General features: G+C 37.6%; 1 protein-coding gene across 1 annotated transcript in view; it reads left to right on the forward strand.

The window, feature by feature from the left end:
* Positions 1 to 18348, forward strand: part of SRGAP1 (SLIT-ROBO Rho GTPase activating protein 1) — a 165647-nt gene that overhangs the window by 139024 nt on the left and 8275 nt on the right. The window contains exons 12-18 of the mRNA XM_083365575.1: positions 177 to 210; positions 4466 to 4526; positions 4969 to 5046; positions 6383 to 6517; positions 7172 to 7277; positions 11422 to 11646; positions 13748 to 13827. Of these exons, the coding sequence (XP_083221701.1) occupies positions 177 to 210; positions 4466 to 4526; positions 4969 to 5046; positions 6383 to 6517; positions 7172 to 7277; positions 11422 to 11646; positions 13748 to 13827 (719 nt within the window). The remainder of the gene's footprint in view (positions 1 to 176; positions 211 to 4465; positions 4527 to 4968; positions 5047 to 6382; positions 6518 to 7171; positions 7278 to 11421; positions 11647 to 13747; positions 13828 to 18348) is intronic.

The following is an 18348-nucleotide window of genomic DNA, read 5'->3' on the forward strand; positions in this document are numbered from 1 at the left end:
ATGTCATTAAATTCACAGGGAACATTACATCCAATCATTATTATGCTACTCTGGTTCTAAGAACCCAGTTTTTTTCCACATTATTCTAAGCTTCAGGAATATCTACACTTTGTGACTTTTATACTTACATTCTTCATCCTGTTCTTATGTACTTTATTTCTAATTGCATTTTACAGCAGAGGACGAAGGAACTCACAGACCAGACATCAGGTATAGTGCTAATGAACTGATTAACATTGTTTTGTCTGATTTTTTTATTACCAATTATTGGGAACTGTTTGAATTCAGCAATGAGAAAAGTATGCAAGTATCTTTTAGCTTTTTAATGGCTCAAATATTCTTCATCTAGTATATTTATAATGTCCACTTTATTCAACAAGAGATATAGAGACAGCAATTACATTACAAGAAATGAACACATGCAACGACACACTTGTTACGACCTACCTATATTCACCTGTAAAAACCCTATAATGGGGAGAGGAGGACTGTCTATGAAAGCAGTTTACAATATCACTTAAGTGTTTATTGTATCCGAAGAATAAACAAAAGTTTTACTTTACATTTAGATCCTCTGGATTTTTAAAAATCAAAGACATTCATAAACTCTATTTTTAGCATCATTCATTACCATTGCCAAGATATTTTCAAGGATGAATACATTTTCCACAAATTTGTCAGGAAATATAGTGACAAGTATAACATTTTGTATAAAATGTTCCTTAAAGTTAAACTTGTAAAACTTGATAGCTTATCAAGAGTATCTATTACACTCTTAAGAAATTATAGATCTTCCCCTGAAATGGTAAACTCTTTTTGGAATGTAACCATGGGGTACTTCACAAAATTCACAAACAAGTCACATGAGGAGTACTTTGTTTCTCAGTTCAAGAATGGAATGGAGAACCCCCTGCTCACACAGAGCCCCACATCTCACATTATCTTCTCCTGCAGCAGTGGAGCAATGGAAGAATAGAGTAAAATCTTTCATCTCCAGATTGTTGCTGTTGAAAACAAAAGTTTTTAGAACAAAGTATTTGACATAAAACCAACCTCCAGAAGAAGCTGGTGGACAATTCTTACCCTTCCCTAATTTTTATTTCTGGTCCAAAAAGGTAGCAGAGCTTGGCTTATTTTTAGTCAAAAATTGATGAGAGCTCTTTAATCCAGCAATCTTCTTTCACATAATAGTGAGGTGATTTTTCAGTGATTTCCCATTGTCTCCTACAAGCAGAACAAAAAAGTTAAAGAAATCTAAAATTGCTCAAGTTCCCATTTCACTAACAGAAAACTTTGCTGACCAAACAAGCTTCACAAGTTGAACTCACTTGGATGCATTTTTTTTCAGTTTCATATTACTTATTCATTTGTTTAAAAGATTTTCATTGCACTTTTCCTCAAAGAGGTTAAGGCAGGTTACATGGAGATCTCCTTTGTTTTATTCCCATGATAACAATCTTGCTAAGTAGGTTGGATTGTGAAAGAGTGAAAAGCACAAAGGCTTTGAGTGAGTTTCTAAAACTAAGGCTGATGACCTGGATATCCTGGTTTTAGTCTAACATATTAACCACTATACATGCGAGAGGGAAGGCTGGGAAAGGAATGGCAGAGAAAGTTGAAAAAAACAGATATCAAGTGAATCAGTTGACAACTTATCTGATAAACAGCAATTTACCCCAGGCAGAAAAAAAACTAGAAAGAAGCATTTCCAATCCTTCAAAGAGATTTCACCTTAATTAACTCAGTATAAATGAGAGTCAGATCTTTTTTTGTATTTACGCCAGCCTAGTATTAAAGACATCTGTGTGATACTTGGTTCTTGATTTTATCCAAATTTGTGGGGCTTGACAAGACCTCATTGGTTTTCTGTTACCCAATGTATAGCATCGTGGAACATAATAATTGATTTTCTAATTATTTTGTTGCAATATACTGATGTGGGAGAGAAAGAGGGGGTGGGAGGGGAGAACGTTCCTGTCTCAACTGGCCAGGAGGATGAAAGGGAATTACAAGGTGGAAGAACCTCAGGTTTACTGGACAATGAAATTCTGATTTTGAATCAATTCAGAGATTACCTATGTGTACTTTTCTTTTGCTTCATTTTATTAACTATCTTGAGTGCTTTAAAGGACAAATAGAAATGATACATTTAAAAGAAATAAACTAAAGACCAAAATACATATGATACCAAAAAGCTGTGATAATTCTATCCCATGTTGACATGATATATTCAGAATGGGTGTTGGTTTAGTTTTTTACTTGTTCCCATTGCATATTATGGGAAAGAATAAGAGAACCATAGAGGAAAAGAATTTGTCCTACATGAACTGTTTAATTCTTACTGAAATAACGTCAAAAAGTATATTATACTTTATACTTTTTTTCCTAGAAAATAAATAGTTTTCTTTCATTTCTGTGAGAACAATAAAATACTGTGTTTGGAAGTGAAACTTGTCAGTTTCACTGGTGATTCAGCCATGATTTATAAAGAATTCTGCATGCTGGTAAATTCCTACTTTTGAAAAAATGTCCCTGCCCACCTATCATAATAACATGAATTTGGATTTGTAATGCAGAGAAATTAGTATCATTCTGACCTCATTCAAATTCAAGAATGCTCTTGAATATTAAGTGACAAAACTATCTGGTAGAAAAGAAAAAGAACTATTGCTTTCCTAATAGCATCTGATGACTGATTGCAGGATTCCTTCAGATAGTCATCATGGAAACAGGAGTGCCTTTGTATTAAGAGTGTAATAAACTGGAGCTATCATTCTTTAAAAGGGATGCAGTGACTCAGTGGGTTAGGACACTGAGCCTGTCGATCAGAAGGTCATTAGTTTGGTGGGTCAAATCCCGAGTGCCGCATAACAGAGTGAGCGCCTGTTACTCGTCCCAGGTTCTGCCAACCTAGCAGTTCGAAAGCACGTAAAAATGCAAGTAGAAAAATAGGGACCACCACAGTGGGAAGGTAACAGCATTCCGTGCGCCTTTGGCATCTAGTCATGCTGACCACATGACCACAGAGACGTCCTTCGACAAGCGCTGGCTCTTCGGCTTTGAAACGGAGATGAGCACCGGCCCCTAGAGTCGGAAACGACTAGCACACATGTGCGGGGGAACCTTTACCTTTACCTATCATTCTTTGGAGAAAAAATTAATGATATTCTAGTAAAAATTAGGAATTCCAACAGTGCTTTCTTGTTAATTTTTTAAAGCCCTGGGGAAGAGCTCTGTATTTCAAACAACTTCTGAGAACCTTCAGGGCATACCAAATGGTGGTTCCATAAAATAGGAGGTGCAGCAGGGAAGCATCTCCTAGCCATGACTCTCTTCACTTCCACTTGTGATGAGATGGTCAAGGGTTATTTCAAAGTATTGCATTACATTATAACCCTGGAAATTTATTTTGATTTTTATTTTTTCCATAAAACTGGTCAAATACCTGTAGAATGATGGACACTGAAGTATGTTAATGTGAAAACCAAGATTTTCACTGAGCTGTAGAAGTACATTAATAATCCATTCATTTTAATTTCTACATTCCTTGTGCCCCTTTCATCTGATTTGCATTCTGTGCAGATATTAGCTGGTAAACAACTAATATGGTTTATATATTTGAACAAGCTTTCCATTATATTTTGCTGGCCAGGCATTTCCTCTTGAACAATTTGATGGCCATGTATTTGTGACAAAGGAAGAAGGTGAGGCATTGGTCCCTGAACCCACAATTCTGGACTAGTTACACCTAGTTACACAAACATAAATAGCCAGATTTATTATATAATCTATAAAAGCAGTTTAGGCATAAGGGTGTCAGTTTAATAACCTTGGGTTATTGGAGCAAGATTATGCACTGTGCCTCTAAGTTTGCATCATCTTTTTCCTTCTATATTATAATTCAGTTCTTCTTTATTCTAAATATGATCTTGAAGTCAGATCTTTTTTAATAATCAGACATTAAATATCATTTTATCAGTTCTGTTGTAATAGGAAATTGTGTTCCCTCAAATAATAAAATGCTTTAAACAAATCAAAAGAGGAACAGGAGATGAAGAATGAAAAATTGCCTAGCTTTTAAATAAATAAGCTAAGATTTATTAAAGCCAATAACAGCAGCACTCTAGCAGGCAAGATGTATTACTTTCAATGTGGCTTCCATTATTATTGCACCTACCAGACTTCTTAAACAGGACTTGCTAACTACCATCAATAGAAATGTACAGCATTGGTTATGGACACTGGGCATTGTTGTTTGCTTCCTGGCCAAACTGAAAAAAACACAATTAGCTCAAGAGCTTGTTTTATGGTATAGATATGGTATAGATATCATTCTAAAGATATTAGGATGTATAGAGTGTTATATGTCTGATACTATAAAGATGCCACTGTATCCTAATGATAATTAAGTGCTATTTTTCTCATACAATTTTCAAACTATTTGGATTATTTTTCCCCTCACCAGGACTCAGGACAAGTAATTCCCCTCATTGTAGAAAGCTGTATCCGATTTATCAATTTGTATGGTGAGTTCTAAAATAGTTTTTAATTTAATCCCACTTTTTTAAAGACTATTGTGCTTAATAATCATGATGCTTTTTTCTGGCATGTTCTAATCCTTTCCCAATTACAGTTAGGAAGAATATTGAAACTTTAGTCTTGAATGAAAGAACTTCCCTGTTGAAAACTAAAAGAGAAAGGGCAGAATATCAATTCAGACAGCAATAAGAAAGGATTAATTGGAAGGTATCAAGCCATGGAGCAAAGGAACGAAGAGAGGCCGGGATCAAGCAAGAAAAGGAATTCTTGCTTTGTTAGCATTGCATTTCAAAATGCAGTAAGCTACTTTGATGAATCTCTGTAGAAAGTTATATATAAATGTGATAAAAAAGGACTAAGATGCTAGTATTTTTGCTCATTTGAAACATTATGTTCAATTTTATATATTGCTCTGTTATTATTTTTCAGGTCTTCAACATCAGGGCATTTTCAGGGTGTCGGGCTCCCAGGTGGAGGTCAATGATATTAAAAATTCATTTGAAAGAGGTGATTTATCATTTTTCCTGTTCATATGTACCATCATACCATAGAAGTTCTTTTCCTAAATTATTATTATGAAAGGGAGGGAACTTTTATTCATTGAGAATAGAAAAACAAAGAAATTAGCATCATTGATCTTTTAAAGCTTAGATAGCTTTGGATTTTTGCTTTGGAGATAAGGCTACCATCTTTGAACTTCATAAGCTCTAAATGACAGCAAAAAGAGTTCAGTGTAGCTCTGCTGTCATTTTGTTACCAACCACATTATTGCAGCCCAGATATGGTAGCCACAACTATTACTTAAGAGAGGTGGCTAACTCCTGAATTTTTTGTTATTTTTAAATAGGCAGGTTCTTCCTTCTCTGCTTCTTCCCCCATCTACCTCAGGGCCATCTGGTTGTGTTCTGTTTTCGTTTTAAATTTTTTAAATTACTTTTTTCATCTCAAAGAAAATGTGGACTTAAATACATCAATATTTGTATAGTAATGAAAATCAATATATTTAACCAATGTAGTCCTCAGCTTCTCAGGAATATAGGTAATCCGTAAGCTATGAGCATTCACTTAACACTCGTTCAAAGTTAAGCGATAAGCGCCCCTAGTGCTGACGAGCAAGTCCCAAAATTATGTATATTATAGCACCACGGCAATCATTCACCCTTACGAGCAACTGCAGAGGCTCTGCAACATTCACCCTGGTTATACAATCCCTCCCCACCCATCCCCAGGTCTCCCTAGGCACCAGGCCTTCAATACTCACCCTGCGAAGATCAAGATCCTTTGCTTTCTTGGCTGATCCAGGCCTTCGGTGCATTTGCAGAGAATGGAGGCCTAAAGTAACACAAGATCACACAAGATCAGTGGGGTGAGATGTCTCGCGTGATCTCATGATACTTTAGGCCTCTGTTCTCTGCAACAGAGAATGGAACTGAAGCCAGGGGACGCTTTCATGTGCCTCCAGAGGCCAGATCGTGACTTATTATTTTTAAAAAACATTACAAAAGAGGCTCTATACTCTATATAACAGGTGTCAAACTCGTGACATCATGTGACATGTCGTGACGTATCACAACTTTTTCCCGGCAATGGGGTGGGCACGGTTTTGGCGTGATGCATCCGGCCCGTAGGCCGGCAGTTTGACACCCCTGCTCTATATTGTATTATAATTAGAAATCTAAGTTCATATCCCAATGGGAAAGATATATATTTGAGCAATATTTTGGTTCTTGCTACATTCATTCTAATTTCAGGATGACCAATATAGTACAGCTCAGAATCTTATATAAAAGAAGGCTGTCAAGTTCGAAGGCCTGTAAGTATTTAATCTGATTTATTTTTGTAGGTGAAAATCCTTTGGCAGATGACCAAAGTAACCATGATATTAACTCAGTTGCTGGAGTACTGAAGCTCTATTTCCGAGGGCTGGAGAATCCTATTTTTCCTAAGGAAAGATTTAATGATCTTATTTCTTGTGTCAGTAAGTTAAATTTGTTTCTTTCATATGTTTTGAATGGTAACTTTAATAAATGAAATTTTATTATTTGTCCAGACATATCTATTCTATAACAGCTTTATATAGGACAGTTTGCTGCTATCATAGTTATTTATGTACGTCCATTTTAACAAGTGTGTTTTTGAATTCACATTCTCCCTTCAATAAGAACAAAATATACTGTATGTTTTATATACATAGTACTCAGACTGTCTCCCCTTGTATAGATATTTAAGCTATCTTATTAGATTACCACCCCCCTCCCAAATATCATTGGTTTGGTTAATGTACTACATTTTGTTAAGGACAGAACTTAAGTGTATTTTTCTCCTTTCTGATATAGACAAAGATCCTAATTGAATAAATTAACCATCCACAAGCCTTTGGAACTTGTTCATATAATTAATGTCAACAGGAAATCTTAGAACAAATTAATATGACCCGTTTGCACTCTCATTTAGTCCCTACAATATTTTTCCAATCTGATATTCTCCAAATGTGTTCCAGTACAATTCCCATAGTTGCCAAATGCCATATAAACCAATACATCTTGAGTTGTGGCCCAACATATCAGCAGTGGAAAGTTCTTCTATACTTTCAGTAGCCAACCATAACTAATCATTCTATTTGATGTTACAGGAACAGAAAATCTCTACGAGAGAGCTCTTCACATACGTAAACTTTTGCTGACATTGCCCAGATCAGTCATTATCTTACTAAGATATCTTTTTGCCTTCCTCAATCAGTAAGTAGCTTTAACTTTCTGTAAAAATATTTCAGACATTTGAAGAAAGATGTATGTGTGCGAGAGAGAATATAGGAGACCAGAGAGAGAGCTGGAGGGAGAGAAAGAATTTGATTTTACCAAAGACTGTGCTATTTTAATTGGCAGAAGAGGAATGATTTTCATGCAAATTGGAATTAGCTCTTTAAATAACATCATAGAAATAGTATCGAAAGCTTGAAAATAGAAGTTACGGTAATACTTGAACATTGGAACATTGTGTTTGTTGATTTTTTTCAAAGAAAGCTTCAGTTTCCCTTAGCATGGGATAACAATGTTTGAAGTTCTCATTTCTACCATCCCAGAATATATTACACACTGAATGTTAATATCACTCTTGAAAATGCAAAGTTATATTCATGTGAAATGTATAGAAATTTCAAGAACTTGTTTGTTTGTTTTAATCTCATTTATAAATGCAGATTCAGTGTATAATTTAAACAAGATTTCTTTCATTTACTGGGAATATTTGAAATTTTCAGTGGATGTTACAGGAATTTGCCATAATGTGGTGGATCACAATTTTATCCATTGCTCCCATCATTCTGTCTAGCTCAATGTTTCTGAATCTCAGCAACATTTTGAATTCTGTGGGAGTTGATCCACATATCTTAAAGTTGACAAAGTCAAAGATGCCGACAGCTTTAACTCTCACAAGTGTGGACTCTTTTTCAAGACAATGCCTTACAGGAGCCTCGTTATGAGTGGTGAAAAATGTAAGAATGCAAAACTTTCTAAAGAATGTTTCACAGTTCTGCTGTGCTCTAGCTTAACCAAAAAGAAGCTTAAATCTTTGGTGATTGGTAAATTCAAGAACCTGCAGCCCAAAGACCTTCCCATCACCAAACAAATCTGCGTAGATGACTGGTGTCCTATTTGAGGAGTGGATAAGAAGTATTGACCGAGCAATGAAGAAGAAGAAATGGTCCATTCTCCTTGTGTTAGACAATTGTCCTAACCATCCCCAAGTAAATCATCTTACAAATGTGAAACTGAAATTTTTGCCTTCAAACACTACATCAAAAATTCAACCTCTCAACCAAGGCATAATCAAAACATTCAAAATGCACTATACCAAGCCCAGCTTCTGCAGTGGGGCATTGCTAAAATGCAAACTTGTGGTTTTGCAGAAACAAAATCTCAACCCTAAGCCTAACCCTGACCCAGAAGCAATTTTCCAATCAGAAATAGGCTGGAAGCAATTTATGAAGCAGAAGAATTAAATGAGAAGGACACAGAAATTGCAGATATTCTGAAAGAAGAAGATGTCAGTCATTTGAAAATGCAGTTAAAATCATTTACTGTGGAAAAATGCCCAGGTACGCTGAGTGTATAGCCAGCATTGAGAGTACTTTCTCCTCTTACCTTCATAACAAAAATAAAATTGACTTTTTTTCAGAAAGAATCATTAAACCATGAGAAAACAGTACATACCTAAATGTATTGATTGTATGAATGATTTTCCTGTGTTTTCACTATGTGTTTTTCTGTATGACATTTTCTGATAAAAACTATACAATAAAATGAGACACGTGTATATATATATCAGTACAGTTGTTCCATTTGTTGACCACCTCCATATTTTGACCATTTTCATTCAGTCACTTGGGTGGTCAACTTTCAGAGGTTTTACTGTTGTTACAATTAGATTGCATAAGGCAAGAATTTTGGCAGGTACCAAGGAAAACGTTGTGGGCATATTATTCCCCTTAAGGACTGTCTTAGGAATCTAGGCTTTAAACAATATATAAGGTGACATCTCAGTCTCCTAAGACAGGGCTTTTCAACCAGTGGTATGGGTACCACCTGTGGTACATTGGCACCTAACAGGTGGTACGCGACCATCCTAGAAAAGTGGTAGCGGGGGAGGGGAATGAGCTGAACCAGTGGCAGCACCGCACAAGCCTGAGCGAGAGATGGCTGGAGCTGCAGGGCTGTCAAGGCTCAGCGGAAGCACCAGGATCAGCACCAGGCTCCAGCTGGAGCTCGGCGCTGATCCTGGCATTTCTCTGAGCCCAGAAGAAGCACTGATCAGCTGGAATGTTGCAGGATCTCCAGGGTCTTGTGATTTACATTCAGATGCTTGGCAACTGATTCATATTTATGATGGTCACAGTGTTCCAGGGTCAAGTGAAGTGACCAAAACCTGCTGCAACCACCTAGCAGATGGGGGGAATAAAAACCAACCCCACCCTCACCACACCCCACTTCCAATCCTCAACAGAAATGCTTACAACAATGAAAACCTTGGACAGGAGGAAGAGTGCCGCCGGGCAGGCAGGCAGGCAGGTGTCATCCTCAGCTGTGGCTTGGGGGGCACTTTTTTCATTGTAACTTTGAACAGTCACTAAGCGAACTGTTGTAAGTCGAGGACTACCTGTAGTTCATCACTTGTTCTTTTTTTTTTTGGTCATCAAGTTTTTGATACCTTGCTAGGCGACTGGTGGTACTCGGATGTTGCCATATCCTAAAAGTGGTACAATGGGTGAAAAGGTTGAAAAGCCCTGTCCTAAGATGGCGAATATTTAGGTCTAGGAAATATGTGTGAGCGTTTTAAGACAAAGACTTTCTAATTCACAGAAGGTATATGTAGTATTCCTCTGCTTGGATTACCAATAACTTATAAACTAATAATAGTGTATATAAACATCACAGATCTAAGTTTCAAAATAGCAGTTTAGTAAAAAGTATGCACCTATAATGCTAATACAGAATGAGATCATAAAGTACATTTCAGCTATTGCTGTCAGCAGCTTGTATCTGTCAATTTAAGTCTAATTATGGAGCACACTGGAATCCTGTCTGACACATATTTCAGTATGTAGAGAGTTTCATTTTAAGGCTGCATTTTAATTTTCATGTATAAGCATACAGTATAAGGTTAACCATAACATTTTGAAAATGATTTTGGAAAAGTGCTTCAAATCTTATATGAAAAAGTCATATCTCTGTTATTCATTAAAGCAGCCACATCTTTTTTCAGGCTTTTTAAGGAAATAATGAACAGATAAAGGAAAAAAAGAAGGAACCAGCCATCAGAACCATAGAGATTCGCCTATGGTATTAGAAAAAGTGTTAGAAAAAGGATTGATGTTGCTAAATTAATATTGTCTTTGGAAACAGTTCAATTCCATGTGAAGTAAAATAAAAATGGGAAATAGCTGATAATTGAAACTATGGAATCACTTTTAATGAGATAGGCATATAAATCTGGCTAATAAATAAATAAGATAAACATACGGGATGAGAAAAAACAGAACTGAGATATAGGGATATCTTCCTGTGCAACAAAAGGAGTGCATTTTAGATACTTAGGCAAAAAGGCAGGGAGGTAGAAGAAAATCAAAAGAAATTATTTACCAGACATGGAGATGGAGTTTTCTTTTAATGTAGTGTAAAAATAAGATTCTATTTGTCTTTTAATGTGGTAAGAAAGAAAACACCACATTGTGGCTATGAAAGATGTTGGGACAGAGAATTCAGAAAAAAATGAGAATGGTTCAAAGGCAAAAAGAAATTATCTGAACGCAGACAGATTACAGGCCTTTACATAGATTGGATAAAAAACGATAATGTTTTTTTAAAAAATGGCATATGGAATGATGTGAGTCATTTTGGATAAGGAAAAATGTAAGAGGTTCACAAGACTGTTTTTTTTAACTGAAAACATTGTCCATTAAGATCGAGAACCAATTATCTTTCCTTCAGGTTAGAGAATAGCTCTTTCTTTTCCATATCCTTCAGATATAGAAATATTGTTGAGATTACCTACAATTCAAGTCTTTTTGGGGTGCAGGGGGTGCTCATTTTGAATTACCTGAAAACTATTGATCTGCTTTAGATATATTGACTAGATATAATGTTATTATAAATTGCCATATATTCATTATTATGCACAATGGATATAGAAAGTCTACACATTAATATGCCAGATTTTTGAGATGTAAAAAAATCAGACTAAGATCAATCACTTTAATATAACATATAAGTTGTACAATTTAATTAAAAAACAAACTGGAATTTTTAGGGGGAAAAATAGCTATCAAGCTGTCCAATAACATGCTTACAGAATACTTAATTTTCTTTTATTCTTTTTTAAAAACAGCCTTTCTCAGTACAGTGATGAAAATATGATGGATCCTTATAACCTGGCCATTTGTTTTGGCCCAACATTGATGCCCATTCCAGATATACAAGAACAAGTGTCATGCCAGGCTCATGTTAATGAAATCATCAAAACCATTATCATTCACCAGGAGATCATTTTCCCAGATAGCAAGGAACTAGATGGCCCAGTATATGAAAAATGTATGGCAGGTGATGACTACTGGTAAGTCCTTCGGTCTTTTACCCAAACAAATTTGTCACATTATTCAGTGAGCAGCTTTGTAGAGTCTTGCTCCCATCTACCACAAAAAAACCAAAAAACTGATTTGCCTTCCAATCTAGGTAAATTATATGTAGGAATTTGTCAATAGTGCAACCAGTTCTTTTTAATATGATATAAGAGCTGAAGTTGGAGGAGCAGGAATCACTCATGACAAAGAAAAAAGCATTTTGTAAACAAGGACAGATGACAGAAACATTCAAGGCTGGAAAACATGCAGCAGCTATACAGCCAGTGGCTGAAAAATGCAACAGCTGTGAGAGGCCTAGAATTTAAATCCTGGAACTAACATATATAAACAGCTGAATTCTGGAGTGGTGTAAGAGTACTTATTCATCTGTTACTTATTCATCTGTTTGGTTTCCTAACTCTGCAGTAATTGTTTTTCTAACCTTGTTTTGCCGGCATGGGAAAGAAAGTTTAATCACTGAACCTCGTATGAAGCCTTGCCACATGGCCTCTTTTATATTGGAAAAAAGGTACATGAGATTAGTCTAGAACAGACATCAAACTCGCAACTTCATGTGACGTTGCACAACGTATTGGAGCTTTTTTGCCATTGCCGGCAATGGGGTGGGCATGGTTTCCTGATGATGCGTCTGGCCCGCGGGCCGGCAGTTTGACACCCCTGGTCTAGAATATGATCATTTCTTAGACCAGAGAGAGCCACATTTAGTTGAAGACCATCCATAAAATGGCTGTTATTTTTTCCAGGGTCAAATAATAGCCAAGAAGAGAGAAAAAATGGATTTTAAATCACATTGGCCCAGGATTGTGCTGTGGATCAGGAAGAAATTTTAGATGGGTCTGGCTTAGTAGGCTTGGCCTAACTAACTTTAAGAAGCAGTCAGTACCTTTCTTCTTTGATATCTTGATGGTCAAATTGATTCTTTTGTATGGTGGTTTCTCATCAATGTGCGTATGAAATCAAGATGCAAGCTATGACTATTTAGACCAAACTAGATGTTATATGCAGATATTTGAAAATCATCCAGGACACTAATATTATGAGCAACTTGATAGTTTGGTGACTGATTCAATTTATAGCAGGCATGTCAAACTGAAATCACGCACTCCACATTGCCGGCAATGGGGAAAAAGTTGTGATATGTCGCGCGACGTCATGTGACATTGCAAGTTTGACATGCCTGATTTATAGGGAGACATACAGAAGATGTAACACCACATAGTAAATTAATCTTAGCCTAGATTCCTGGCTAACTTGTTGCCCATTAGTTAAGAACTAGAATTCCCTTGAAACTCTTACTATCTCAATTACCTTGATGTGCTCCAAATTCCTAATATATTCATATTCTGTCAGAGATCTGTGTGAAGCCATTTAGATTCCTTTTCCATCTTGAATCACAGCTTATGCAACTCTGCCTTATTTTAAAAGGTAAAGGTTCCCCCGCACATGCATGCTAGTCGTTTCCAACTCTAGGGGCCGGTGCTCATCTCTGTTTCAAAGCTTGTCTGAGGACGTCTCCATGGTCATGTGGCCGGCATGACTAGATGCCAAAGGCGCATGGAACGCTATTACCTTCCCACCGTAGTGGTCCCTATTTTTCTACTTGCATTTTTACGTGCTTTCGAACTGCTAGGTTGGCAGAAGCTGGGATGAGTAACAGACACTCTTATGCGGCACTCAGGATTCGACCTGCCAAACTGCCAACCTTCTGATCGACAAGCTCAGCGTCCTAACCCACTGAGCCACCGCGTCCCTGCCTTATTTTAAAAAGCCTCAAAAGTGTTTTTTTTCCCTCTTCCTTCAGAGGGAGTTGCTGGGATTATCTCTTTATGTGTACATTACAAAATGAATTTCTTTCCCATGAAAAAAGGAGATTCTGTTTGGATTAAGGATGTGTATTCTGTACCTAGCATGGTGTGTGTGTGTGTAGAGAGAGCTGGCAAACTGCTTAACCAAGTGTTGCTGAAATCTTGTTATATTTGAAAAACTAATACATTAATATGACCAGTTTATTGAAATTTTAAATGATAGTTCTAGCCAACCATCAAATAAATTCATGTGCTCCTTTCTCTACAGTGACAGCCCTTATAGTGAACATGGTACCTTAGAAGAAGTGGATCTGGATGCTGGAGCAGAAGTACATACCAGTGATGATGGTATGTTCTTTTATGCTCTTTCTCATGACATTGTGTCTCTCTTTAATTCCATGTTTATGCCATTCACAGAGGGAAAGTTGTTTTTTCATTGTCTACAATATTATATGATTTTTTTTTGCACAATACTCTTACCTGTTTCTTTATTTTTTTTTCTAATCAACAGTCAGAGTGGAATTAAGTACTGAAGCAAAAATAATTTTCTACTGCTAGTATAAATAGCACAGTAGATTTAGGTATTTTCAGTTATGCATTAATACATTCATGAACAAGAAGATGCCTGATGTCTGGGCACCATCTTCCTTATTATGAAGATCAGCCTAGAATCAGGTCCACTGGTGCATAGGACTTGGGTATGGGCTTGTCCTGTTAAACTATGAAAATAGTGACCAGTGACCAATGGTGATCAGAGCACTCTGATTCTTATCTGTCTGAAATTTGTAGATGAAAAGGCTGGCACTAATTTTTGCAAACAGTAAGGACTTAAAAAGGATGTTGTGACATAGACAAGATAGGAACCAAAATTATTGGTGGCTGCATCAGCATTAGAATAAATGTGCTAGATCAGGTCCACCATTCTATTTCTCACAGTGGTCTCCAGATGCCATTTTTTTGTTCACAAGCAATAGATGGAGACATAGGTCCCTCAAAACCTATGCTATGTGGTACCGTGCTATCTCTCATTCACAGATAACATTGATTTTTGAAAGACGTGTGTGTGTGTGTACATACACATACATATATACATATATACACACACATATTCTTTTATAAATCTTTTTCCATCATTCCCCTTTTCAGTGATCTTTAGCTTTTTCTCAGCTACCACAGACTGAGTTGACATTTTTAGTAGATCACCCTGTTTCCTGGTTAGTTAGAGATTCTTCAGACCCGATTGAAGTTAGGATTTTTTTCTCCCTTACATCTGCATCACTACATGCCTACTTAAGTCACATTTGTCCTTTGCTTGACAATCACCTGTTTTATAGAGATCTTTGTGGAGCTCTTCACAATCCTCTCTTGATTTTATCACAGTAATCATGCTTTGTCATTTCATTGCTCACTTTTAAGTGAATGTTTTAAGTTTTAAAAACAGTGATTCCCACCCCGATTTAATTTATTTTCTCCATTGAGACAATTGCCCAGTTATTCCTATTCTACAGTACGTCAAGATGTACTTTATTAATAGAGTTTCCTTCATCCATATATCTGAGACATTATGAAAAAAAAATCTAGAAGAAAGTTAGAAGGAAATTGTAAAAATTCTCTATTTTCAGCTGCCCCCAGACAAGTCATATGATGTCACCATGTCTCAATCAGTTTCCTTGCCAAAATTAGGCTCGTGGCTAACAAGCCACTTGTATTTTTGCATCTAATAAGATAAGGAACATATCTAGCCTATGAATATTTTTGATGCAATAATACAACCCTGTTGTTTTAAAGCCAATGCTTTAGGAATCCATAGAACCTATTCTATTACAAACATGAATACTAGGATTCTCTATTGCCAAAGAGGTAAGTATATAATGGCGTACCTGCTATATATATATACCTAATAAAATTAATAAGAACTTTAATTTGACCAAATAATATATATTGGTGCAATTTTACATAGCTTTCCTGGATTATTTTTTCTTTTAAAATAATTTTAATAACTAAATAAAAATAATTACATATAGTATTTGAGAAGAGACACAGTTTAAATTTTCTTCATAATAGCATAATTTATTCAGCATAGTGCTCACTGGCTTTGGATCTTCATAACAACATTGAACATTGAACCAGGAGCAGCACCTAGAGATGCATTTTAAATTTTTGTCCTATTTGAGTCCGAAAATGCTCTGGTAGCTTGCTGTTAGGCCTGGAAACCCTGCTTCTATTTATGCATTTCTGTAATACAGCTAATTTTGAGAAGCTGTTTTACAATCTTTTTTTAAGGAATATTATCTTTAATAGCACAACTGATCCAGAAAATTTGGGGAAGGGAATGGAAAGTTGTTGTATATTGAGCAGTAGTACGCAATTGTATGGCATGCAGCTTCCTTTTACTCTGAACCACAAGGCACATACAAGTGGAATAATTTACAAAAGGAAATCCGAAGGAATTTCCTGAGGAAACTCCACACAGATAAATAATTGCTGAAGTAGAATTTGCGCAAAAGATGTGTTCACCTATGATATTATCATGTTATATGTGTTGGATCAAATTGACAGATACAAATGGGGAAAATACAAAATAGTTGAGGAAACCATTGCTAAATTGTTATTCAAAAGAGGGATATTGTATGGCATTACTATATTCTACATCAGGTGAAATACTGTTGTAAATTGATGCCAGGATTATCAGCACTAGTGGCATTTCTGAAATGGCTTCTCTAGAAATTTTGAGCTTAAAATCTAAGGGCAGAATTGCAAAGCTTTAGAGAGAGATATTTCTCATTTGGTGTATGCAGTTAAAAGAATTTGCAAATCTGCAATTATTTCTCTTAAATTTAGTTTTATTATAATTTCCAATAATTTTTTCTATGAAAAGGAAAAATAGGCAAAGAAACTTTCTACATAAGAATAATGTTGTGTGGGCTTATCAAAATTATGTGTGAGAAAGATTTTTCATAAGAGCTTGGTGGATTGCATAGATCTACAGAATAAAGGCAATATTCTGCAGCCAGCCAGATTGGAAAAAGCCTGAACTAGAGAGTGAAGGCCCATTTATTTTTATTTTTTTTATTTTAATTCCATTTATATCCCGCCCTTCTCCGAAGACTCAGGGCGGCTTACAAGCTTAGCAGTAAACCTATGTTTCCCTGCAACTAGTATTAAAGACATACTGATTAGGATTCAAGAAGTAATTCACATACATAGTATCATAGGTCCTGTTTGCTTGATCCTCCATGAATCTGCCCAGACTCTTTCTTTATAGTAAACCAAATTGTTATTACTATGAGTGCTGGCAGTGAATTTTGCTATTTTACTTTATAAAAGAGTATTTCCTTCCGTCAGTTCTGAATCTGTCCTCATTTGTTTTCAGTTGTTAACCTCAAGCTATAACACTGTAAGAGTGGAAGAAAGACAACTTTCTTTCCATATTATGCATGTTGGTATATCTCAATGTTATTTTCTTTTCCTTCAGTCCAATCTGAAGAGCACAATTGATTGATCTCTCCTGATAGGATAGATCAGTGATGGCGAACCTTTTAGAGACCGAGTGCCCAAACTGCAACCCAAACCCCACTTATTTATCGTCGAGTGCCAGGTGGGCCTGGCCCACTGAGTAGGCGTGGCCAGGGTGGGCATGGCCACCTCGATGTTGCTCATGTGGGGGCTGGGCATGGTTGGGGGAGATCCAGGGGGTCTCTGGCAGGTGGGACAGTGGGCAGGATGCTCATCCTGCGGGGGGAGGCGAGGCAGGGGGCAGGGCAGGGGTGCCATTTCCATTCATCATTTCTTGCAGATGTTTCATGACCCAATCTAGGTAACATCATTAATTCACTTATCCCACTTTGGGTCCTGAAATGTCTACAAGAAAACCACCATCGTCAGAGATGAGTGTCCCCAGGACCCTTCATTTCTCTTTCCATGGGGCACATCGCAATGCCCCCATCCTTCCTCCACCGTTTCCTGGACCCTAAAGGCCAAAGGAAGTTTCTCTCAACCACCAGCTCTGGCACTCCCGGTTCCTCTGAGCTGCTCCACCACCTCCAGCTTTGCCTACCTCTCAGGGCTTCATCTGGATGCGGCACCACCACCCCCGTTCATGGATCAGGATGCTCCTCCAAAGGCCAACTGCATCCTCCCTCCCAGTGGCTTCCCCACCTTTCATTGCCTCAGCTCCACACAACCCCAGAATCACCTTCCAGGAGCAAATTCTCCTCCTTTTTCTCGCTCACCCCAGCCACCCCTCACAAAATCCTTGCCCTTTGCCCGCTCCTCTCAGACCCATAACTGGCACCCCACTCCAGCAGCCCCACTCCAACTGCCGGTGGGACTGGGTCCCTCGGTGATGGTGGGGGTGATGTTGAGGGCCGGCGGCACCAGTTTCCTTTTGGCAGGCGTGGCAGCAGCAGCAGTGGTGGAGGCTGGGCTCACGTTCCATAGCATCTAGCGAGGGACCCACCTTAGAAGCAGCAGCAGCAGTGGCATCGTCATCACCAGGCTTGGCTGCCCTAAGCGAGGCCGAGGCTGCAGGTGAGGCCTAACCTCTCAGCCCAGCCCTGAGGTAAAAATGTGAATAGGTGAGAGGAGGAGAAAAAGGGGGTGTGGCCAAAATGCGAGCGCTCCCTTGGGCGCACGAGGGAGAAACTGGGGAAAAAATTTTCTCCCACCAACTTGCCGTCCCGCCACTGGCTGGGGCTCTCAACACCATCCCCCACCCTCACGATTGGATGGCTTGCCCAGGAGGTTGAGGCAGGCCAGAGAAAAGTCAGGTCGGCCTGTAGTGTGAGAAACCCTGAGCTACAGCTTTGGTGGCTCTGTAGGCAGAATTGCAAAGAGAACTTTGCAGCTCTGCCTATGGAGCCATCAAAG

The sequence above is a fragment of the Vipera ursinii genome (genome assembly GCF_947247035.1).
Source record: "Vipera ursinii genome assembly, chromosome: 6".
NCBI classification, from domain to species: Eukaryota; Metazoa; Chordata; class Lepidosauria; order Squamata; family Viperidae; genus Vipera; species Vipera ursinii.